Consider the following 26,836-nt stretch of genomic DNA (forward strand, 5'->3'; position numbering starts at 1 on the left):
AGATGCAAAAATCCTCAACAAATTGCTAGCAAACAGAGTCCAACAGCACATTAAAAGGATCATACACCATGACCAAGTGGGGTTTATCACAGGGATGCAAGGATTCTTCAATATACGCAAGTTAATCAATGTGATACACCATATTAACAAATTGAAGGATAAAAACCATATGACCATCTCAATAGATGCAGAGAAAGCTTTTGACAAAATTCAACACCATTTATTATAAAAACCCTCTAGAAAGTAGGCATAGAGGGAACTTTCCTCAACATAATAAAGGCCATATATGGCAAACCCACAGCCAACGTCGTCCTCAATGGTGAAAAAAAAACTGAAACCATTTCCACTAAGATCAGGAACAAGACAAGGTTGCCCACTCTCAACACTATTATTCAACATAGTTTTGGAAGTTTTAGCCACAGCAATCAGAGAAGAAAAAGAAATAAAAGGAATACAAATTGGAAAAGAAGAAATAAAGCTGTCACTGTTTGCAGATGACATGATACTATATATAGAGAATCCTAAAGATGCTACCAGAAAACTACTAGAGCTAATCAATGAATTTGGTAAAGTAGCAGGATGCAAAGTTAATGCACAGAAATCTCTGCATTCGTATACACTAATGATGAAAAATCTGAAAGTGAAATTAAGAAAACACTGCCATTTACCATTGCAACAAAAATAATAAAATATTTAGGAATAAACCTACCTAAGGAGACAAAAGACCTGTATGCAGAAAATTATAAGACACTGATGAAAGAAATTAAAGATGATACCAACAGATGGAGAGATATACCATGTTCTTGGATTGGAAGAATCAACATTGTGAAAATGACTCTACTACCCAAAGCAATCTACAGATTCAATGCAATCCCTATCAAACTACCACTGGCATTTTTCACAGAACTAGAACAAAAATTTCACAATTTGTATGGAAACACAGAAGACCCTGAATAGCCAAAGCAATCTTGAGAAAGAAAAACGGAGCTGGAGGAATCAGGCTCCTGGACTTCACACTATACTGCAAAGGTACAGTAATCAAGACAGTATGGTAATGGCACAAAAACAAAAATATAGATCAATGGAACAGGATAGAAAGCCCAGAGCAAAACCCACACACATATGGTCACCTTATCTTTGATAAAGGAGGCAAGACTATACAGTGGAGAGAAGACAGCCTCTTCAATAAATGGTGCTGGGAACCTGGACAGCTACATGTAAAAGAATGAAATTAGAACACTTCCTAACACCATACACAAAAATAAACTTAAAATGGATTGAAGGCCTAAATATAAGGCCAGACACTATAAAACTCTTAGAGGAAAACATTGGCAGAACACTCTATGACATAAATCAGAGCAAGATCCTTTTTGACCCACCTCGTAGAGAAATGGAAATAAAACCAAAAATAAACAAATGGGACCTAATGAAACTTAAAAGCTTTTGCACAGCAAAGGAGACCTTAAACAAGACAAAAAGACAACCCTCAGAATGGGAGAAAATATTTTCAAATGAAGCAACTGACAAAGGATTAATCTGCAAAATTTACAAGCAGCTCATGCAGCTCAGTATTAAAAAAACAAACAACCCAATGCAAAAATGTGCAGAAGACCTAAATAGACATTTCTCCAAAGAAGATATACAGATTGCCAACAAACACATGAAAGAATGCTCAACATCATTAATCATTAGAGAAATGCAAATCAAAACTACAATGAGATATCATCTCACACCAGTCAGAATGGCCATCATCAAAAATCTACAAACAATAAATGCTGGAGAGGGTGTGGAGAAAAGGGAACCCTCCTGCACCGTTGGTGGGAATGTAAATTGATACATCCACTATGGAGAACAGTATGGAGGTTCCTTAAAAACCTAAAAATACAACTACCATATGACCCAGCAATCCCACTACTGGGCATATACCCTGAGAAAACCATAATTCAAAAAGAGTCATGTACCAAAATATTCATTTCAGCTCTATTTACAATAGCCAGGACATGGAAACAACCTTAGTGTCCATCAACATATGAATGGATAAAGAAGATGTGGCACATATATACAATGGAATATTGCTCAGCCATGAAAAGAAACGAAATTGAGTTTTTTGTAGTGAGGTGGATTGACCTAGAGTCTGTCATACAGAGTGAAGTAAGTCAGAAAGAGAAAAACAAATACCGTATGCTAACACATATATATGGAATCTAAAAAAAAACAAAGAAAAAAAATGGTTATGAAGAACCTAGGGGCAAGACAGGAATAAAGATACAGACCTACTAGAGAATGGACTTGTGGATACGGGGAGGGTGAAGGGTAAGCTGGGATAAAGTGTGAGAGTAGCATGGACATATATATACACTACCAAATGTAAAATAGATAGCTAGTGGGAAGCAGCCACATAGCACAGGGAGATCAGCTTGTGCTTTGTGACCACCTAGAGTGGTGGGATAGGGAGAGTGGGAAGGAGGGAGACGCAAGAGGGAAGAGATATGGGAACATATGTATATGTATAACTGATTCAGTTCCTTATAAAGCAGAAACTGACACACCATTGTAAAGCAATTATACTCCAATAAAGATGTTAAAAAAGAAATATATATATATATATATATATATATAAATATAGTGTGAAAAAGTTTATAAAGCTGGCAATAAAATACAAAAATATATATACATTAGGTAAGTTGTGCCTGCTAAGTCAATCTTTGTTTCAGTTAAATATAGCCTCAGGTGTTGGCCCCCCATAAACTTGTTTCTATGGTTTTGTGCTATGTTTTTTGTTAGTTTTCTCTTCCTTTATCCTTTCCTCTCTTCTTTCCTCCTTCTCTTTCTCCCCATTCTTCCAGCCTAAGATGTTGCACTTGCTGTGCATGGTTGCTGTGGTCTTAGGGGACTCAACTCTGATATCTACTCCCAAGGTGAGGAAATCCACATCCCTATGTAGCCCTAAAGATTTTCCCTACAGACAATAAAATGATAATAAGAATATTGTAAATAAATTTATGTGAAGAAGCTGACAATTTAGATGAAATAGAAAAATTCTTTAAAAGCACAACTTATCAAAGCTGATACAAAATAGAAGATCTGAATAGGTCTATATCTTCCAAAGAAATTGAATCCATGATGAAAATCCTATGAAGAAAACTTCAGGCCTAAATGGCTTCACTGGCTAATCTCTCCAAAATTTAAGGAGGAAATAATGCTGTGTTTACACACATTCTTTCAGAGAATAAAGAAAGGGAATATTTCCAATTCACATTGTGACATCAGTATAACCCTGACACTGAAACATGATAAGGACATTATAGGTAAAAATTATATTCCTTTATCTTCCATGAACACAGGCTCACAATTCCTAAACATAATATTAATAAATAGAATACAACAATATAGAAATAGCATAATACCTCATGACCAAGTAAGGTTTATTTCATGAATACAATGATGTTTTAATCTTTAAAAATCAATTAGTCGATATAATTTCAAAACTAACTGTAAAACAGAGAAAATCATATCTCAATGGATACAAAAAAGGTATTGGACAAAATTCAGCCCCATTCATGATTTTAAAAAATATGAATAAATTGGGAAAATAGAGAACTTAATGTGATAAAAGGCATCTACAAAAATCTGGAGCTGACATATTTAATGGTGTAATATTGAACTCTTTCCCCCTAAGTCTGGGAATGTCCACTGCTACCATGTCTACTCAATGTAGTTTTGAATGTTCAGTCAATAGGGAAAAAAGGAATGAAAATTATAAAGATATTAAAGAACAAAAGAAATAAAATTTCCTGTATATACAAATGACATAATTAGCCACTTGAGAATTCCAAAAGAAGTTATGAACTATAGAATTAATGAGTAATTTAGCAAATTTGCTGGATGGGAAATCAGTAGAGAAAAAGTACTTTATTTCTATACATCAGCTGAAAAAGAAAAGAAAAAAATTAGAAAAACAATGCCACTAGAAATAGCACCTTAAAACTATATTTATGGATTAAATTTAATGAAAGATGTATAGACATCTATAATTAAAACTACAAAGTGTTGCTAAAAGAAATTAAAGAAGACAAGGAAATAAAGAGACATATCAATTTTGTGGACTGGAAGAGTTAATATTTTTAAGGTATTATTTGTCCTAAATTGATCTATAAATTCAATGTGACCTTAATCAAAATTCTAGCACGTTTTTGTGTAGAAATTGACAAGCTGATTCTAAAATTTATATGGAAATGAAAGGACCTTAAAAAACTTAGATTATATTGAAGAAGAACAAAGCTGGAGGTCTGACACTCTCAGATTTCAAGACTTACTATAAAGCTCCAGTAATTAAGACAGTATGGGATTATGCAAGGAGAGACAAATAGACCAATTGGACAGAATTAAGAGTCCAGAAATAGACTTACATGTATACAGTCTCTCGATTTATCACAAAGGTGCCACTGCAGTTCAGTGAGAGAAGGGTGGTCTTTGCATTAAATGGTGCTATAGTTTTAAATATCCATATGGAAAATGAACCTTGCCTCCTATATTACAGCATACAATAAAAGTAACTTAAGATGGAGTATAGGTCTATATGTGAAAGATATAAAAATGAAGCTTCATGAAGAAAATAGAAGATATGTTTTTGACCTTAGGGTAGGCATAGATTTCTTAAACAAGATACATAAAACACTCACCAAAAACCCAAAACCAAAATCAAACCAAATTACACCCCAAAACAAACAACCTGATTTAAAAATGGGCAGAGGAACTGAATAGACATTTTTCCTAAGAAGAAGGGCAGACGGCCAACAGGTACATGAAAAGAGGCTCAATATCAGTAATCATCAGGGAAATGCAAATCAAAACTACAATCAGATCTCACCTCATACCTGTTAGAATGGCTATCATCAAAAGGAACACAAATAACAAATGTTGGCAAGGATGTGGAGAAAAGGGAACCCTTGTACACTGCTGGTGGGAATGTAAATTGGTTCAGCGACTATGGAAAACAGTATGGAGTTTTTTCCAAAAAACATAAATAGAACTGCCACATGACCCAGCAGTTCCACTCTTGAGTATATATCTGAAAAAACCAAAAACACTAATTCGAAAAGATACCTGCACCCCAATGTTCATAGCAGCATTATTTACAATTGCCAACTATAGAAGCAACCTAAGTGTCCATCAACAGATGAATGGATAAAGAAGTTGTGGTACTAGCACATGTGGTTATTGATCACTTGAACTGTGGCCAGAATTAACTGAGAGATGCTGAAAGTGTAAGATACACACCAGATTTTGAAGACTTCAGATGAGAAAAAGAATATAAAATATACTGTTAATAATTTTTTATGTTGATACATGTTGAAATACCATGTTTTATATGTACATTAAATAAAATGTATTATTAAAATTAAAAAAGGAAGATGTGGTGTGTGTGCGTGTGTGTATATATATATATATATGTATATATACACACGCACACACACAATGGAATACTACTTAGTCATAAGAAAGAATGAAATTTTGCCATTTGCTGCAACATGGATGGACTTGGAGGGCATTATGCTAAGTGAAATAGGTCAGACAGAGAAAGACAAATACTGTAGGATATCACTTATATGTGGAATCTAAAAAATACAACAAACTAATGAATATAACAAAAAAGAAGCAGACTCACAGACATAGAGAACAAGCTAGTGGTTACCAGTGGGGAGAGGGAAGCAGGGAGGGGCAATATGGGGGTAGGAGAGTAAAGGATACAAACTATTAGGTATAAAATAAGCTACAAGGATATATTGTACAACATGGGGAATATAGCCAATATTTTATAATAACTATAAATGGAATATAACCTTTCAAAATTGTGAATCATTATATTGTACACCTGTAACTTATATAGTATTGTACAGCAACTATACTTCAATAAAAACCCCTCAAACCCTGATACTCTGGACTTTAATAAAATCTCAACTACAGATTCATTGAAAGATATCAGTCGTTATAAGAATAAAATGACAAGTCACATACTGGAAGAAGATATTTGTAATTTATATATCTGACAAAGGATTGGTATCCTGAATATATTGAGAGTTCATGTAAATTAATATGACATAAACAAACCATACAAATTTTTAAAAATTTCAGGCATTTCATGAAGTAGTATATCCAAATAACCAATAAGCATATCAAAATCTAATCGATATTATTATTCACCAGAAAAATGTGAATTCAAACCACAATAAAATAACACTTTACATCCACTAACATAGCAAAAAGTTAAAGGATTTACGGTATGAGTCTTATTGTCAAATACTGCTGGTGGGAGGGTAAACAAGCATTTTGGAAAACTTACAGTTTCTATGAAATCTGCATTCCTATAATTCAGGAATTTTTCTCTTAGTTACGTAAGAAATAGAAATATATACATATGTTCACCAAAACCTCAACAAGAATGTTAACAGAATTACTATTCATAATAGCTAAAAACAAGAAATCACAAAATGTCAGGAGAATGGATAAAAAACCATTGTGCATTCATACAATGGAATTAATACAGGCAATAAAAAGCAATCAACTACTGGTGAATAACAGAGGTGAAAATCAAAATAATTATGCTCTAAGAAACCAGACAAAAAAGTAAATAGTTTTGATTTTATTTACATTTGGTTCAAAACAGGTAAAACCAATGTACTTGTGACAGAAGTCAGAATAGTGTTTATCTTGTGGGAGTGCAATTATTGAGAGTCCATGAGAGAAATTCCTCCAATGCTGGTACTATTCTATGCCTTGATTCAGTAGTGGTTATCCAGGTGGATACACATGTAAAAACACATCCGGCTGTATTGTTAAGATGAATGCACTCTATGTATGTTATAGTACCAATTCAAAAGTAAGCAAAATTAAAAATTAGATTTTAGTGAAAGTAAAAGGCATCAGTTAAAAGAACATAATCAGATAGGATAAAATAATAAGAGATAAGGCAACAGCTAGAAGAACACAGGTCCCAGATTCTCACATCTCTGGAGCAGACCACCAGGTTACAGCTCCCTGCAGTGAGACAGCAGGCAGTGTATACTGAGGTCTGTGCAGAATTTAGGTTCACTAGAGGTCAGCTAATTCCCTGAGCATCAGGCTTCAGCGATAGCAGCCCTTTGGCTCCTGTGGATGGGTCAACTGGTACCAAAGAGGCATTAACACCTCAAAGAGAGCAGGGCTCTAAGCAGCCTCAGGCACCCAGCTGAACTGTCTGCAGTCCAGCAGCCTGTAGCAACCAGAAGAGAATTTGTGGCATTTAGACCTTCTTTTTCTCACCAACAGACCCCTGGAGTATGCCTCTGGCCTGGACTGACACAGCCACCATCCTTTGCCTTTTGTCCATTATCCACAAAAAAGCAGTTCCATCCTTGTTTCTCATGATGGGTTTTTAGGCATTGTCAGTAGACTACCACTAGGCAATCTATTTTAGGACATTGGAAAATTACTTGTAATCCATTCTGATGGAAAAATTTGTTCAATAACTGAAAGACTATTTCAATCCTGATGTTTGGAATTCTTATCACATTCTCAAACTTTTCTGTGTGAAATGGTTGAGATTAACAAAGAGCTCTGTCTAAATCATTGCTTTCTGTTGCGCTAAGCTTGCTCTGTGTAGATGCTGGTCCAGATGCTGAGCTGCACCAAGAACTTCTAGTCTTTGGTGTCATAAACTATAATGACTAAAGTAAGAGCTCTGTTTGATAGTGGCCATTTCAGCCTTTTATTCATCTCAAGCTGTAAAGGGAGGCACATTAGTATTTGTGGTCATATGTTGACCAACTGAAATCTCATAGATTGTTTTCAAAAGCAAGTAAAAAATGATTTTTAGAGGTGAGGTACTGGAAAGAGTGATATAGCATTGTAATAGGTCGCTCTTTTGCCCAGCACACATTCATACTTACTAATATTGTCTTTATATTTATATAAGACATTAAAATTTCAACATCTTCTATACACATTGTCTCATTTGATCCTCATAAATTTCTATAAAATAGGTGCCATATCCACAGGGGATCCACTCAAGGTCACCAAGTAAGTGGAGGAGATGAAATTAGAATGCATATATTTTAGTTGCTCTACTGCAATTTCTGTGATTGGTAAGGCTGGACTTTCACAAGTGAAGTCTTTTGCTTTTGAGCTCTCAAATTTGAGAGGCTGAGTTAGCAAGTGTTCTTTTCCCTTTTTTTTTTTCTCCTATTAGCACAAAACTTTTCAATTCTTGACATTTATGCAGGAGATGTTCAACACACCATTCTCTGAAGTAGGTCATGCAAGGAGCATGGACCACACGGAGATCTTGTTATATTTTCCCAAACAAATAGACACCTGTGATGAAAGTAGGGAGCTTGTAAAAAAAGATAAACAAAGCTTCACATTTTGCTTTAGGTTTAGGGAGTGTCAAACAAACATTTATTAAATCATTAGAGTAGGGAGACAAATGCAGAGCTGCCATCTCAAACACCTAAGTGTCCCTGATTTCTTTTACAAAGTGTAACATATAGGACTTAGCTCTAAGAAGAAGGCTAATTAGAAAAATTACGTTCTCTGTAAGTTCATTCAGCATGTGAAATGACTAAAAATACAATTCATGAACTGTCACTATTTCCTACACTATCCACGTTATTTTTCTCCATTGTTTTAGTAAGGTATAATTTTATATTTAGCAAAATTCCTCCTTTTTTTAGTGTTCAGTTCTGCAAATTTTGGCTAACACACGCAATTTATAACAACCACCCGATCAAGATATAGAAGAATCCTATCACCCCCTAAAGTCCTATATCATGTATGTTTTATGACTTTCTACAATTACCTAAAATGTGTTGACAAACCATGAAATCCAGTAACATAGAAGTTAAGCTATGTATGCGTATGCTAAATATGTAAATAATTTCCCTAAGTGGTGGAGCTTTGTCTGTCAGGCTCTGCAACTTTTACCATTATTCCGGGATACACACGGTTGAGGTCTGGAGCTATAAAGCTATGGAATACCCTAACCTATACAGAGAGAACTAAGAAAGACCCTTTGTCAGGAAAGTGGAACCTGCTGGAGGTGGATTCCAGCTCCCTGGCTATAAAGAAATATGTTGCTCTTCTTTTCTTTGACAACAACACAAACCCTTCATCAATAATTTTTTTTTTAAATAATTTTTGACTTAGCCCAGTGTGAGATTTTTCTCCCCTGTATGAATACTGCTCTGATTTTACAGGAGAAATCTATTAAAGAACAGAATTTACAGAACTGTGCTGTACTTGTAGAAATGCTTAATTCCACAATTCTATGATTCTAGCTACAACTTGGCCATAAAGTAAGGGATGCGAACTTTATCAATGAGCAAGCTATCCTGGACTGAAACCCCGCAGAGGAAGAAGGGATGATTCACCAGACAAGTAAAAATTTGCTGCTTATGGCATCCTCCAACTGTGTGTAGAGCAAGCATCATTATATTTTAACATGCTGGGAACACTCGTCTTGATTGAACGTTAGTCAATAAAAATTCCCTTTTAAAGGGATGATGCTGTGGGGTCCGTTCTTGTTTCCTGAATCTGCAGAGACACGCTGAGAATTCAAAGAAAAGCATACCGCACAATACTTAATAAAGTGGTAATAAAGTACCCAAGAGGCACCGTCCCTTGTCCAGTAAAAATACAGTAAATTTTTCTGAAAGTTAGATTTAATGTCATTTTTTTCCCTCCTTGGAACCATAGGATATTTACATATTAGATATGTAAATATTACATAAATATTTCCATTAGATCCAAGATAGAGTTACATGATAACAATGATGAAATGAAAATTATAGTTATCCATTGGCTATCAGAAGAAAAAGGAGATAGAAATTTATAGTGAAAGTAAAACTCAAAGGAATTCAAACTCATTCCATTTGCAATTAAAGCACACACTTAAGTATGAGGTTATGCAGCCTTAGCAGATGAGCTGAGCTAATTTATAGGTATTTAATTAACTCCACAGGGTACAGTCCCCTGCTGTTGCTTTGTGAATGTAATATTTATATTGACAATTATAAAACTAATTTAAAATATTAAAGGAGACCTACGTGAATGCAGTAAAGCCCAATCTCTCTCAGACTCCAGATGGTCCATATCAGATTGTGAAAACTGACCCAACATTCATCGGGAGCTTTACTTGGGACTTCAGTGGTGGGGGAACAGGACGAAAAGAGAGAAAAGGAAAATAGAGCAAGATTCCTTCCTTTTGTTTTCTTTGGGTGGAGGAATCTAGAGTATGCTGTTTTCTTTTTACCATCTTGGCTGAAAGTAACATAGGGCCAACAACAGGAAATAACATCTCCTGTAAAAGACATAGACTGCTGACAAACCAGTCAAGTCCTCACTTAGAATTAATTCAATGTAACTTTTTTTTTTTTTTTTTAACTTCTCTTGCATTTCTCCCACTTCCTGTACAGGCACAGTTTTTCAAAGTTAAAAGCCATCGCATGACTGTTTACTCCTTTCTCTTTAAGAACTGACTCTAGAGTTGGTTCAAGGATCAGCCCACACAAGCGACAGAACTGAAGGATTGTGATGGACGTGTTTCTGTCCTCCCAACAGCAGGGAACAACGTTGCTGAGTTTAGTGAGCAGAACTCTCCTGAAAAAAAAATCCATTAAACTCAAACTTCTTAGAGGAAGTAATGGCAATGTAAAATGTGGTATTATTTAGTTGCCAATATTTACTGAGCACTTGATGGACAGTGTCTGTACAATTTTCTCTAAGCTTCATCCTGCCTGTCTTTGAAGGGGAGAATGGAAAGTATTATTTTCTAAATTGTCTTGGGTTAAAACTCTGATTGATTACAAAATATTAGAGAAATTGTTAGTAGAGCAAATATGCTTTTAAAAGAATGAAAACTTTATTCACTACTCATAAGTGTATACTTAAAATCCAACACTAGGGACTTCCTTGGCGGTCCAGTGGTTAAGACTTCGCCTTCCAATGCAGGGGATGTGGGTTCGATCCCTGGTCCGGGAACTAGGATCCCACATGCCTTGGGGCCAAAAAACCAAAACATAAAACAGAAGTAATATTGTAACAAATGCAAAAAAGACTTTAAAAATGGTCAACATCAGAAAAAAAAACTTAAAAAAAAATCCAACACTATACCTATTCTCATATATCATATTTAAGTAGCTCTCTCTGTCCTCTGCTTCTGTCTTCCTATCTCCTTCTCTGACTCTGATGCACCTGTACTCCTGCCTCCCTCTTGTAAGGACCCTCATAATTCCATTGAGCCCACTCAGATAAATCAAGGTAATCTCCTCATCTCAATGTCCTTAACATATATCTGCAAAGTCCCTTTTGCCATATAAGGTAGTGTACACACAGGTTTCAGGGATTAGGATGTGGATAACCTCGGGGGAGCCATTAGTGTGTCTACCCGATATGCCAGTTGCTAAGCTTTTTCCTTGGTGACAAACCCACTTTTCTATTTCGCCAATTTGAGATAATGGACTTTACACACTATATTTCTGCTTAGGAGCTGGTTCTCTGTTAGGTTATGCCAATAGGGGGCATTAAAAGATATCGGAAGGCAAGAAGAAGAAGGGACTGAATTCTTTCTGCATAGCTTGATGCTCTTACTGGCATTGCTCCAGCAATGGTCCTTACAGGCAGCAGCAGATGGTGCAGATCACAGCCTTTTTCCACATTCCCAGAATGGCCACACTTTCAGAATCAGTCTCATTACCCTCAGACTACCCACAGAAGCTGGGCAATGGACCTCTTCAGAGATTCAAATCTCAACTCATCAGAGCCACTGCTCCAAGCATCTGGGTTCTCTGATAACCTCAAATTATTTTCTTTGTTTCTCCAACCCTAGAGATGACAGCACTTCTTGCAATAATTACTACAGTGTTCATTTTTAGACTTTTCAGTTCTCCAACATCTGTTTAACCATTTCCCTACATTAAAATCTCTTGGTTGGAATACCCAGTACACTTTTGGTTCCCTGACATGTTTGTACTGTGATCAGTTTTTCAAATCTCCTAACAAATGGGTGTGAAATTAAAGAGTGATAATAGCCTTTGAAGAAATGCATAGGAATAGCTGTGAGGGAAGACAAATGATCTCAAGCTTGTCTGATGCTGGCTGTTTTGTAGGAAACATTACGGTATGGAAAGAAAAATCTATCTTCCCAACAAAATCATTTCACAGGATTATAAGGTTAAAATTTTCTTCTTAATGTGAAGCAACCAAAACCCAAATGATATTCACACTGGTTTTGATTTTTTTTTTTTTTGAAACAGAAAAATCATTTAAAGGAATAAGATACTGGATTACTAGAAAATCTTAATCCATCTTAAAGTTAAAAATATGCAAAAAGTGGTTTAGTTTGGCCAGATTTAATTCAATATTTATGTAATTTTTAGTACCAGTAGTTTAATAGTCCATCTCAGTGAAGATCTTAATAAAATTTCATAGGCACATGTGTGCGTGTGCACACGTGTATGAGAGAGAGAGAGGGAGATTTATGTTATAAAACCTTACAGTCTTCAAATAAGCTGCCAAGAGAAGCAATGAATTTGAATTTCTAGATGTGTGTGCTATAGTAAAACCACACTCACAATTTATGACCTCATTTGTTACATGTTTGAATATCCTTTCGATTACACTCTTGTCAGAGAGTAAATGCACTTGACATAAAATAGTAATGTTTCAATCATGGAAATGTGATCTTAATCCTGTTTAAATCTGCTTTTTATACTCTGACATTAATTAGCAACCCAGAGCCCCTTCTAAACCTCCACACCCAGTCTTTGAAGAGGTTATTCATCAGATAGGAATGATGTTTGTTTAGGAGTGCACTTCTCTTAGTGGACTTAATGTAATTATTTTACAAATGTCCAGATCCTGACCACAACCCCCTTCTCCCCCACCCCCTGCTCACCCTCAATGGCCTGTAGAGCTCTTTAAGGTCATCGAGACACTGGGAGGAGGTGATGTGATATCAGTCTACCAGAAGTCAAAACAATCAAGTGTACATGCAATAAAAAGACAACACCTTGGGGGTTGGGTAGAAGGAGTTTGGAACCTAGAGCAAGTCACACTGAAAGTTACCATATATCTAAAGATGGGTTACATGAACAATGGAGTTTAAAGGGAAAAATATTTCCCAGAAGGAAAAACTGAAGTGATGTGTGTGTGTGTGTGTGTGTGTGTGTATGTGGCGTAGAAGGTGGATAATATTCTTGCATTCCAATCTGATGTCTAGTGTTGGTAGTAAGAAACCCAGGGACTGTAATAGAGGCTCAGATGTATAGATTCTTGCCCCCTGGCTGCTGAGTGAGTCATTGCCCATCCTTCTGCTGCACCCTCCTTCTTTTTTTTTTTTTATTAAACAATTCATTACAGTACACTGTTCATACTCATGGAAGGTTTTTTTGTCTTGTTTTGTTTTTTGTTTTTAATAGTCATCTTTTATTTATTTATTTATTTTTATATTTATTTTTTGCTGTGTTGGGTCTTCGTTTCTGCGTGAGGGCTTTCTCTAGTTGTGGCAAGCGGGGGCCACTCTTCATCGCGGTGCACAGGCCTCTTCACTATCGCGGCCTCTCTTGTTGCGGAGCACAGGCTCCAGACGCGCAGGCTCAGTAGTTGTGGCTCACGGGCCTAGTTGCTCCACGGCATGTGGGATCTTCCCAGACCAGGGCTCGAACCTGTGTCCCCTGCATTAGCAGGCAGATTCTCAACCACTGCGCCACCAGGGAAGCCCCTGCACCCTCCTTCTTAAAGCACAGAGCCTCAGGGTTAACAGAGAGCTTTCCTTACCCTGAGAAAGGCTTGTTTACTGAGAACTTAATGGGCTCTTACGATAAAATTAGTTATGCCATTATCTAATACGTTGACCCACCATAGAAATGATTTTAACAGTCTGAATTATCGTGCAATATAAGAGATTCATAATATATGCTAGTTAGAAAAGAGAAATTCTATGAAAAAATATTAATTTTAACTTGAAAATATAGAAGTAAGAACAAGAATTGTCCTTGGAGTTTAAATTCTGGAGGAATGATATCAAACTTAAAGATATCTGGATTAAAGGGAGGAATCAAATGACAGAGGAGGAAAACCCATTAGAAATTAATTTTAAGTTTATAAACCAGATTCACGATTCAAATTTATGGACAAAGGTCTAACTGGCAACCTTGGTGCTGGGTCCAGACTCCAATAAGTCCTTCACCTTAATGTCAGAGGACAGTGAGCATGGGAAAAGTGGAATTACTGGAATAACATATATTAAGGGGTATAAAAAGGCTATGGTTGTGGAGAGAAGATCTGAGGATACTTAATACATCAGCAAAAGAAAGACATAGAATATGGCTACAGTGAACCAAATGACAAATCAATTTGAATGGATATATATTTATTCATTGGAACTTTTGCATTTCTCTGATGACTCAACTGAAAGTTCAAACCTAAAGAGGAGTCCTTGGGCATTAATGGGTTAATGCACCTTAATTCTCATGTGAGGATCTAATAGAATCATATACATAATGTGTTGCTTATCACAGTACCTACAGTATGTACTAACGACTCAGCAACTGTACCTAATATTATTACTGTGCCTGCCCTCTTCTCTGGGAGTGATTTTCAGGGAATAGGTGGTAGAGAGTCTGAGTCACTGAGAGAAATGTGGCTTATGAATTTCTCTTTTAATTATTGTCAGATGAAGGTGTATTTTCCAACACTATTTTTAAAAATTTTTAAATTATTTTTTAAATGTTATTTTTCATTATCTTTTGGTCTGGCTTATGTCCCTGGGGATTAAACAAAAAATTTACCACTTGGGTGTAATTTCTATTGAAATGATATACCCTGCAAAAATAGCTAAATGAAAAAAGAAAAAAAATCAAACCTTACTAATATAGACAAAACATTTGAATAATTGAATAAATCACCCCGTTTTCATCTGGTGTTGTATTAGAGGGTAGCTTTAGGCACAACTACACAATAGAAAGTGAAGTGAGGAGGAACAAACTAATTAGTGTTGTCAAATAAACAAGAGTCTAGAGGTGCCAATTTGGTATCTTCATCCAAATTAATCAGTCAAATTTTCTACAGTAATTGTATTAACTGGATAATTTCCAAATTTCATCTAACTTTTGTTTTTGTTTCTCTTCTTAGCTTTCCCTACTTTCAGCCCATGATGGTTTCCACTTTTCTTCTCCTTCTTTGTTCATTGCTTGCAGAATAGATTATACAGACTTGTCTATAGCCTAATCTTCAAATGGTTAATACTTATCAGTGACGGATACTTAAAATTATCCTTTGTTAGTCTGAAACCATTTCTCCATGTTACCGATTAGCTGACCTGCCAATATTTGCTTCACATGGAATCTGTCTGCATAATTTTTAAATTGTTTATATTTCAATTACTCCTGTAACTATTAACTGCAGCAAATGTCTTACCATCAAATCAAACCACTAAATACATTACAGGTGGAAATGTGTTTATTTTCCATTGCCTTACTATCCTTGCCAACAGCTATTTTGTATAGTTTATTTTAAAATCATTTTTAACTAGGTGAAGGCCTCCCAATCTCCTTTAGAGCCATTGTAATAAACTTCAGTCAGTTCAAACCCATTCTTTTCAAATGCTGAATTTTCCAAATCCTGTGTCTCTTAGGCATAAGCCAGGAGCCACATCTCAGCTTTTTAAAATATTGGTGAAACAAAATAAGAATGGCATGAATAATCATAATGGATGTATTCTTTTTAATCTCACTAATCAAATTTAATAATGAGGAATAATGAGTAATATCTTATGGAAAATTATACCAACAATTGTCATGTATGAAGGATTTAAGTTTTATAACTATACCGAGTATAAGATTATGCTGGGTAATAATTTCCTTGCTATAAATAATTTTAAATCGAAAGTAACTTACTTCCCTGTTATTAGCCAGTGCATACTGAGACATTCTTCCTTAATAGCCTGCAGGTGGCCACATTACTTAGCCATAACTTTATTTATTTATTTTTATTGAAGTATAGTTGATTTACAATGTTGTGTTAGTTTCTGGTATACAGCAAAGTGATTCAGTTATATATATACTCTTTTTCATACTTTTTTCCATTATAGTTTATTACAAGATACTGAATATACTTCCTTGTGCTATACAGTAAAACCTTGTTGTTTATTTTATATATAGTAGTTTACATCTGATAATCCCAAACTCCTAATTTATCCTTCCCCCATCTTTCTTTCCTCTTTGGTAACCATACATTTGTTTTCTATGTCTATGAGTCTGTTTCTGTTTTGTAAATAAGTTCATTTGTATCATTTTTTAGATTCCTCATATAAGTGATATCATATGATATTAGTGTTTCTCTGTCTGACCTACTTCACTTGTATGATAATCTCTAGGTCCACCCACGTTGCTGCAAATGGCATTCTTTCTTTTTTATGAATGAGTGATATTCCATTGTATATGAGTACAACATCTTCTTTATCCATTCATCTGTCGATGGACATTTAGGTTGCTTCCATGTCTTGGCTATTGTAAATAGTGCTGCAATGAACATTGGGGTGCATGTATCTTTTCGAATTAGAGTTTTTTCCAGATATATGCCCAGGAGTGTGGTAACTCTATTTTTAGTTTTTTAAGGAACATCCATACTGTTTTCCACGGTAGCTGTGCCAATTTACATTCCCACCAACAATACAGGAGGGTTCCCTTTTCTCCACACACTCTTCAGCATTTATTATTTGTAGACTTTTTGATGATGGCCATTCTGACTGGTATGAGGTGATACCTCATTGTAGTCTTTATTTATATTTCTCTAATAATTAATGATGTTGAGCATATTTTCATGTGCCTTTTGGCCATCTGTATGTCTTCTTTGTAGAAATGTCTATTTAGGTCTTCTGCCCATTTTTTATTGGGTTATTTATTTATTTATTTAGTTAGTTTTTTTGTTATTGAGTTGTATAGCTGTCTTTATATTTTGAAAATTAATTCCTTGTCGGTCACATTGTTTGCAAATATTTTCTTCCAGTCCCTAGGTTGTCTGTTTGTTTCATTTATGATTTCCTTTGCTGTGCAAAAGCTTATAAGTTTGATTAGGTCCCATTTGTTTATTTTTGTTTTTATTTCAATTGTCTTTGGAGACTGACCTAAGAAAACATTGCTATGATTTCAGAGAATGTTTCACCTATGTTCTCTTCTAGGAGTTTTATGGTGCCATGCCTTATATTTAAGTCTTTAAGCCATTTTGAGTTTATTTTTTGTATATGGTGTGAGGGAGTGTTCTAACTTCATTGATTTACATATGGCTGTCCTGCTTTCCCAATACAACTTGCTGAAGAGACTGTCTTTTCTCTATAGTATATTCATTATATATTCAATCAAATGTGTGTTCCCTTTGGTAGCTCAGCTGATAGAGCGGAGGACTGTAGATGCCTGTCTGTGGCCATCCTTGGGTCGCTGGTTTGATTCTGGCTCAAAGGAGAGAGGTTTTATATTTATCAGTGGAACAGAATAGAGAACCCACACAGCGCCGGCCAATTAATCTTTGACAAAGGAGGCAAGAATATACAATGGAGCCATAACTTTTAATATTGCATTTTTGAATTTCCACACAAAATCAAAATTAGTCTTGTGACTCTTTGTGTCTGCAAACCAGCATTATTTACTTTGAGACCTGGGCCATTTTTCAGTGTCCTGACCACATAGGTTTTCTGCCAAACCCATTAATTTGGAGGTTGCATGCTTACTAATTTTTCTATTTTAGGAAGGTAGCGCCATAATTTCTCATTCCCCAGTGATATTTATGTGTGGGTGTACTCTTGGATTATATTTCCTTAGCTCCTATTCTCTTCCATGTGCTTTACAAATTAGAATCACTCAGCCTGGGAAATAAGGCATTTAAGCATTTGCAGTCTCCTTCCAGAAATTTTTATCAGTTGTTATGTGACTTATTATAGATTTTGGCATTCATCTCTTCCAAGTCCACAATTGTCTTTGCTGGGCCAGGAAAGCTGCTCCTTAGCCATTTTGTATTAATGATAATTTGTCCTTATTTTATGTAGTGTAAATTTTGTAACACTTTCTCCAGTGCTTGTAAAGACAAGTTTATTTACAAGCACTCTATACAAGCTTTCAAAGATACTCTGACTCCATACATAGCCATTTAGCACTCAGTACAAATATTAGATAATTATTAAATAGAATGAATTCTTATATCTTAGAATTATGTTATTTCTCAATAGTAGCTGTAAAAAAGTCTTTATATGTATTTGCAGAGACATTTGAAAGTGTTCTTAGTATTTTTTGTCAAATGGTATTTTCAAACTATATGTAATAATTAAATGAAATTATATCACTGTATTGCCTCTATGGGAAGGTAAAAAAATATGTCTTATATAAATGTGGTACATAATAAAATAATTTAGTAGTCATTTGGGTTACTTTGTGTGTAGTGGACAAAATGAGGCCTAGGTCTTAGGCTTGACTTTTTTATTAGAGATGTATGCATTTTCTTTAGCTTTTTCAAAATAAACGACTAACATTTTGATAAAAAAATACACAAACTTCAATCATTTTAAAAGATAAAGTCTTTAGACTATAAAGAATAAATGCAGTGATTACAGCACATATAGTTTCAAGGAAATTAATTCTCTCTTCAACAGTATATTCACATAGTAATTATAAAACCAGAGGGTGTGGTTACCTTTAACTTAAGGTAGTCTATGTTTGTAAAGTTTTAATTTTACTTTTTACATTTTCCCTACAAGTTGTATAAACAGATATATATATATATTTCCCTACATACAACTTGAGTTAAATAACAGAATTTAAAGCATCCAATTTATATTGTATCTAGGCTACTAATCAGTGAGTTGAGAAAAATCTCAGTTAATTCGTTCATTAATTGGTGACTTTTAAAATCTGAATTGGTTGGTTGATTGACTATATTAGATAATAACATATCAAAATATTATGGATTAAATATTATCACATATGGAATTTACTTAAAATCATTCCATTTGAAGGAGCAGTGCGTAAAAAATAAAAGTTGCCCATTAGCAGATAATTATTGAGTATGAGGGATGAGTATGTGAAGGTTTATTAATTGTTCTCTCCAATTTTGCAAGTGTGTGAAATTTTTTATGATGAAATGTTTCAAAAGAAATCAAGTGAGAAGATAGCTGTGGCTGTGAACTACCAAAAAATGTTTGTCATTTACCACCAGAACAGTATAGTCACAGGTTTGCAACAGCTAACCATCATAAACATACACTCAGAGCAAATTATGAATCTGTTCATGTTCAGCACTAGAGTTATGGACAGCTACTCTGAGCGAGCGTAGTTTATGGCTTAGATGCAGGATCCCCTAAGTTTATGCATTTACTAAGACAAATGCAGGATTTGGACAAAGGTGTAGTCTTAAATGATGCTAGAATGTTAGTCAGAAAGATGAATAAGCACAAATAGTCATTGTATCTAATTCTTCATTTTTCTGTGCTGAGCATTGCTCAGAGCTCCCTGAACAGTCAGATACTTGTCCTGCCTCACACACTGTGTCCAGATTTCTGACACTATCTTCCACAGCTGATCTGCAGTTCTAGGGCTAGGGCTAGACTGAGAGCTCATTATTTGACTTTTCTTCTCAGACTCTCTTTCTCTAAGGTGTTAGTGGTGTACCACAGCATTATCTGTGCCTGTCAGACAGCCCTAGATACAGATGATTGTCTTTGGGGTTTGCAAGAAGAGACTGAAAAGAAATGCAAATTGAGTGAGTTATTCTGCAGCAAGGATTATCATTGCTTCTGTGTACCTTGGTAACTATTCGAGAATGGCAGGAGGATACAAATGGTTTTTCAGGGCATAACTGTGCATGAACACTCATGAGCTTGCACATGCAGGCATATCATTTGCTTTATTGCATCAATCTGTTCATGCCATAAAATGTAAGTGAAAATCTTATTGATGGGGAGTACATATCAAAGTTGCCAATCACATTTATCATTTGCAAAGGTCTACAAGGCTAGGACTCTTCGAGCTCTAGAAAAATTAGGTTGGGCTGTGTCCTTCTACTTATTGGTGGGAAAGAGAAAAATAGCCCCTGACGTCTAGTATTTCTGGTATTATCAGCCAGGCCTTGGTGTTCACCTGTTGAACATAAACACATTCATGGAACATCAACATTATACAAGGTCACCACAAGACCTTGAGCAACAACAACAAAAAAGAACATGAGCCCTCTGTAATCATGGCTGAAAATGGACAAAACATTAGTATTGTCCATGCCACAAAAATGATCTTATATACCCCCCTCTAATGAGTGACTCCTGCTTCTTTATTTCTTATAGCTCTAGCGTTAGTATAATCTCTCCTCCTTCTAGATAAGATTTATGAAGATACTCATTGAATTACCCCCTACACCACTTCCTAACAGCATCCAAATCAGAGCAAAGCCCCACTTCCTTAAATCCTCCCCAAATCACCAAACATAAGGGCAAATCCTATAATAAGTTCTTGCTAACATCTTCTTACTTATATGGCCGAGGGTTCCCATGATTTGCATTCTCTCTTGCTACAAAAAGTGATAAATCCAATTTGTATAATTTCAGGTGTGTTCCTGGCAATCACTGGCTGGAGGATAAACTAGTACTAAAGGGTTACAATGGGAGCCTTATAATTGATAAAACAAGTATGATTCTTCTGTCCAATAGAGTCATTAGTTTTTAAAATTGTGACAAAATACACATAACATAAAATTTACCATCTTAATTATTTTTAAGTGTACAGTTCAGTGACACTGAATAATGTTTACATTATTGTGCAACTACTACTACTATCTATCCATCTCCAGAACCTTTCATGATCCTAAACTGAAACTCTGCGTCAATTAAAATGTCGTTCTTCACTCTCCCAACCCTTCAAAGCACTGTTCTATTTTCTGTCTCTATGAATTTCATTATTTTAGGTACTTTACATAAGTGGAATCAAAGAATATTTGTCCTTTTATGTCTGGCTCATTTCATTTAGCACAATGTCTTCAGAGTTTATCCATGTTGTAGCAGGTATCAGAATTTCCTTCCTTTTTAAGGCTGAATAATATTCCATTGTATGATTATACCACATTATATTTATCCATTTTTCTGTCAATGGATATTTGGGTTGTTTCCACCTTTTTGCCATTGTGAATAATGCTCCTATGAGAACTGGTATAATTATGGTCATAATTGTTTTAGCAATGAGAAGTAGAATAGTTCCAGGATTTTTCTGATTCTACAAGTAAACCTAAAACATTCTCCTTCTTCCTTCCCTGGCTAACCTCCACCCCCAGGAATCCCCATGCTCTGAGAAATCAAACAGTTTGCTAGTGATGACCTCTGGAAATCTGGAAGAGTACACCATGTTATTTCCAAGTGTGATCACTGACTTTACCAAGATAACAATAGGATGGAAAGAATTAGAAGAGCCAGTATAGACAGGCAAAACAATTCTGAAACAATTTTTCTTTCAAAATATATTTTCAAAATTAAGTTATAAGTTGTTTGCTACATAGTGAAGTACTAAAAAACAAGCATGCTAAAGGAGGGCTTTTGACATTGAGGTGAGAGATACAGACAAGTCATTTATTTATTCAGCCATTAAGCTATCATTTGCCACTTTCTGCCTGAAACATAAGCTCAGTGAGTTCAGGGACTTGTGCTCTATCTTCCCTCTCTAGGACAGAGCACATAATAGACACTCAATAAATATTTATGAAGTAAGTAAATGAATGATTATAATGAGTCCTTATTATGTCTTAGGCACTGTGAGAGGCATGATTGGGTATCAAATATCACCATCGCTGTCCACATAATGCTTTAAGGCTAACTAGGGAATTAGAAACACACTACAAGATAGCTGTAAACAAACTGTAATGGGTGTGCAGAAAAAGGAAAAATTACTTCTGCTTATGAATAGTGACAGAAGTTGCAAAGGTGAATTAGAATGGAAAGGATTTTTACAGGCGAAAGCATGAAAGTGTATTCCATGTGGAGTTAATAGCATGAGCAAAGGCGTGGTGGTTGCAAGAAGCATAAAGATGAACTATAGTTTATAGTTTATAGAGCTTCCATTCTGTTCAATAAACTTTAAAGTCTTCACTTGACTTAAGCTTCATAGCACCTTCCGTTTTCCTACCCCTCAGGAGGGAATAATCATTCTTCATGCTTCAGTTAAGGAAATCAAAAAACACATAGTAGTTAACTGGGGAAACCTGAATTTGAATCCAGGCCTTCAGATTCCATAACTTATGATTCCGACCACTAGATTGTATTTAGTGAGTATTAATTAGCTTATTTTGGACTTGTATATAAGATGTAGATGTAGGGGAAGAGAGAGGGGTACAACCAAAAACTCTGCAGGGTTAAAATGGTGGAGGGAAGTGGAAGTTGTCACTTTTTTCTACTTTGAATTTAAGTGTAAAAAGCATTTTTATATGCTTAAAATACAATAATTCCATCTTATGATGGAATATCTGGGTAGAGGTTGCAGAGAATGATCAGAAAGCATTGATTATTAGTAGTTAGTTTTTACAAAGATTCTTTATTCCCCTTTTGTATGTGTTTTCTTTAAGTTTGACTCTATAAATACGTATTTATGAACACCATGTTTTTTAATGATTTGGCTGAGTTGTTTTAAACAGAGCTCCACTTTAAAAATATTATTCAGCTGAAATGTGTTCTAAAGTTTTCTGAGCTATAAGAATCCTGGTTTTTTGGAACATAATTCAACATCAATTTAATTGAAAAAATTAAAAAAATAAAAATAAAAATATATAAAAAAAAGTATATATCTCCAACAATTGAGAAATATTATGAACTAATGAAAGAAAACATGTAGTAAAGAGCCATGTATTTTTGAGTGGAGGAGGATATGAAGAAAGGAAATGTTCCAAATGAGTAGCATGTTTATAAACTGTGTATAGTGTGGTTTTGATCGACAGCTGAGGATTACATGAATAAGTTTTAATAGGAGCAGGAAACCACTGCAATAAGTCATTCTCCTCTTTCCATTCATGCTTAAAAATTTTTTAAGGATAAGTTTTTTTAAGTTTTTCTCAACACCACAATTAAAAATCATTAGTATTTTTTCATCTCTGTTGTAATGATAAAAATGTTGATCCATACCCTGAATTCTCTGAATAGAGTAAAAAAACTAAATATTTTCATCCCTCCTCCTGCTATTGCCAGCAGCTGTATGTTAAGAAATAATCATAAAGGAAACAGAAAGATAGAATAATAGAGTCAAAAGGGGAGATTAGTAACAACTTCTAGTTTAGTTTGCCACTGAGTGTGATGGTTAATTTTATGTGTCAACTTGGCTAGGCTATGATACCTAATAGTTTTGTCAAACACTAGTCTAGATGTTGCTGTGAGGGTATTTGTGGATGTGATTAGCATATGTAATTATGTGACTTTGAATAAAGCAGATATTACTTTCTATAATGTGGGTGGGTCTCATCCAATCAGTTGAAGGTCTTAAGAGCAGAGACTGAGGTTTCCCGAAGAAGAATTTTGTTTCAAGGCTGCAACACAGAACTCCTACCTGGGTTCCCAGCCTGCTGGCCTGTCTTTCAGATTTGCCTGCTTTCACGATTATATGAGCCAATTCCTTAAAATAAATCTCTCTATATGTCTATATTTATATCCATATTTCTGTGTCTCTGGGAAACCCTGACTAATACAGTGGGCAAACTAAAGCCCAGAGAAATTGTATGATTTTTCTAATATCATTTAGTAAATGGTGACTAAGCTATAATAGAAAGACGGGGAAACCGGGTCATAAATTGCCTAAGATATTGATTATAATTCTGGGAAAGAAATTCGTAAACTATCCACTTTCAGCACCGTCCTTTTTAGTGGATCGCATGCAGAGAAATGTAAAGTTTCATGAAAAACCAATACAGTAAAAAATCTGAAGTTCAAAGCAAATAAAACAGGGGAGGAATTGTTTGCTTTACCAAAAGATAAAGTGTACTATTCTTTAGAGAGGCAAATTTCCTCAACATTTAAGGTGGTTTCATTTTTTTGGAATGCTTTGTAAACTTTCAGGGACACATAGGTTCAACACAATTGAACAGGACATGTTTTTAAAGTGCATCTTACTAAAAAAAAAAAAAAAATCCCAAGATTCAATAATTATTTCATCCTCTTGAAAATGAATATTTTATAAAGATAGAAGCGACAAAGAGAGGGAAATACACATTGTTATCTTAATAAACATAGGTCTCACATTTTGTGTGATGCTTTGCTGATAACAAAGCTCTTTCATTACACTCTTTTCTGGAAGCTTCACCACAAATCTCTGAGTTACTCTCAGCATTTTATGATGGAGACAACCAGGGCTGACAGAGACTAGAGGACTTGCTTAAATGACTCAGAGACAGAGCAGCCAATTCCCAGATCTGAGCTCTCCTCATTGCCCTGCAATGATGCCCACAGAGCACCAGCATTAGCCAGCATTAGCATTAGGGTGGTGTTTGTAGGTCTCTTGACCAACAATCCTATAGTGAGCTGAATTGTCACCCTAATCAAAAGGATATGTGAGTTCTACTGTGCTAACAGGAATATTAAGGTTTACCTTGGGAAAAAAATCCCAGTACATCTCTTTCTCATTCTTAAAGATAACCCTACCATGTCCTTTTGCAACTATGAACTGATTCTGTGGGAGAACAGAAAATTTGATCACATGGATAAGGTATTCTCTCTCCTCTCTCCACCTTTGCCACAGTGCTCCTTATTTGGAGTGAATATTCTTTGAGTTCTGCATCCTTGTACAATAAGCAGGCTTCAGTTGTGGTTGTTTTTTAAAAAATGCTATATGGTTTACTGAATTGAAAAAATTGTTCCCATATTTTACAGCTCTCTCTCCTACCTTGGTTTTCATTTTCCCAACTTAATAGCATTTACTTTAGGAAAAGGATTTTACATCACTGGATCAAAGAACAGAGGCACCTTTATTGCATTTACATTCACTGGGCTGCAAAGACCCCGCACATTTTCAGTCCGTTGTTTATTCCTATTCAGGCCATCCCTGGACTCATCACATTTGTGAGATTTGATTTTTCTCCTCTTTCTCGTCTGAGAGCAGGTGGACCAAGACAGTTCTTTGGAGGCTCGACAAGTGATTTCTCTTGAGAGAGGCGCACCTCTCCAGTCTGCCAAGGAATGAAAATTCAGACAATCACACAGATCATTTTGAATGCTGCCAAATAAATTCCACCAAATGCTACTGGCAATAATTACAACCTGTCACTGGGAAATGTGGTGATTTTCTTCTAGCCTCAGGCTTCAGCCTTGTCCTGAGTGCCACGAAAATGACACAGAGAGGACATAAACAGCTTTCTCCATAGATAGAGCATACATTTCTCATAATCAGGGAAATGAAGGGGTTGATGTGCTTCTTTACCTTGAAATGTCTAGAACAGGGTGCCAGGGGTTAAGTAGGAACCACCTGGAACTTACTGCTCTTTGCTGACAGCACACTTGTCAACTACTCCAAAAATTAGGCAAAGTGGTGAAGAAAGACCACCATTTTGTTATAAGCAGGGCTCTGGGCCCCGACTGAGGAAAGAAAATTAACCTGTTGTCGCTTGCAAAAAGCAAAGCTCTTCTGTAAGAATGGGAAGTCCTGAAAGCCAGTATGAGAGTCGGCTCCCCAGGAGGTGATAGCATCCCAAAGTCTACTAGGATTTTAGGGTCAACCCCAAGATTGTCTTTTATACAAACAGGAGTAGGAAGTCTCATCGAAGGACCGAGCAAGATCATGGGCAAAGCAGCTGTGTGAACCAAGTTAAAAAAAAAAAAAAAGAAAAAGGAAAAAAAAATTTTTAGTAAGAAGCCAAGGAACGCTGCAGAAATGGCGAGAAAAGACAGAGACGCATAGGAGGGATAAGACAGGAGGAGGGAGTCGGGGAGGGCGGGGAGAGAGGAGAAAGCTGAGCGCGGACGTCAGGAACAAAAGCTCCAGCGGAGTCTGGCGGAGGCACTGAGGGAGCATGGGGTGTTTTGAATAATTATTCAAATTAGCATGTGTCTGCGCCATCCTGTGGGTGTGGCGCACAGCGGAGTGTAAACTCCAGCGGGGCCGGAGCAAACCCTCGATTAGCGGCAGCAGCCTGCCAGCCTGCCCGAGGAGCGCGAGGACCAGCGCGCGGCGCAGCGACCGCACGATGGCCTCGTCTCAGGGGAAGAACGAGCTGAAATTCGCCGACTGGATGGCAACTCTGCCCGAGAGCATCCACAGCGTCCCCCTCACCAATTTAGCCCTCCCAGGTAGGCGCGCTGAGGCTGCCGACGGGGCGCCCGGCGTCCGCTCCCCCTGCCCCGCCCTGCTTTATCCGCCACGAAGTGGTAACTGGCCACGATGCCCGCGGGAGGGAAACTCGTCTCCAGGGGTGGGTCTCGGCCAGGCGAGTGCGTGCCTGGGAGCCTCCGGGCTCCTGGCGCTTTCCAAACGTCTGGGGACCGTGGCGCGGGGAGTCAAGGTGACTGATTTTCCATGGGCTTTTGAAGCAGGTTGTGTGAGAGGGCTGGGGCAGGGGAGAGGCTTGGCTCCAGGACGGCCCCTCGTGCCCCCCTGCCACGTTTTCCCCGAAGACTTGGGGCTGGGGGCGATTTCTGGGGCTGTGGGGTGATAGTGACCGGTGAGAACGAGCTGCGGTCCTAAGGGCTCGGCTCCGGCCCGTGGACCTCCCACTCCATCCCTGTCACGGAATCAAGTGGATCTGGTGGATTTCTCTGTTAGAACCTACCCGAGTCATTAATATTCGTCCCTAGTCTCCTTTAAAG

General features: G+C 36.4%; 1 protein-coding gene across 2 annotated transcripts in view; it reads left to right on the forward strand.

Moving 5' to 3' along the window:
• The window catches only part of PLCXD3 (phosphatidylinositol specific phospholipase C X domain containing 3), a 434,729-nt gene that overhangs the window by 238,626 nt on the left and 169,267 nt on the right, over positions 1–26,836 (forward strand). Inside the window, exon 2 of one of the 2 annotated variants that reach the window (XM_082454536.1) lies at positions 16,599–26,320. In XM_082454536.1, coding sequence (XP_082310662.1) covers positions 26,218–26,320 — 103 coding nt within the window. In that variant the 5' untranslated portion in view covers positions 16,599–26,217. Of the gene's footprint in view, positions 1–1,391; positions 26,321–26,836 lie in introns of those variants that run through there. The other variant, XM_082454535.1, reaches the window with a different exon arrangement.

Source organism: Balaenoptera physalus, assembly GCF_965194825.1.
Source record: "Balaenoptera physalus genome assembly, chromosome: 3".
Lineage (NCBI taxonomy): Eukaryota > Metazoa > Chordata > Mammalia > Artiodactyla > Balaenopteridae > Balaenoptera > Balaenoptera physalus.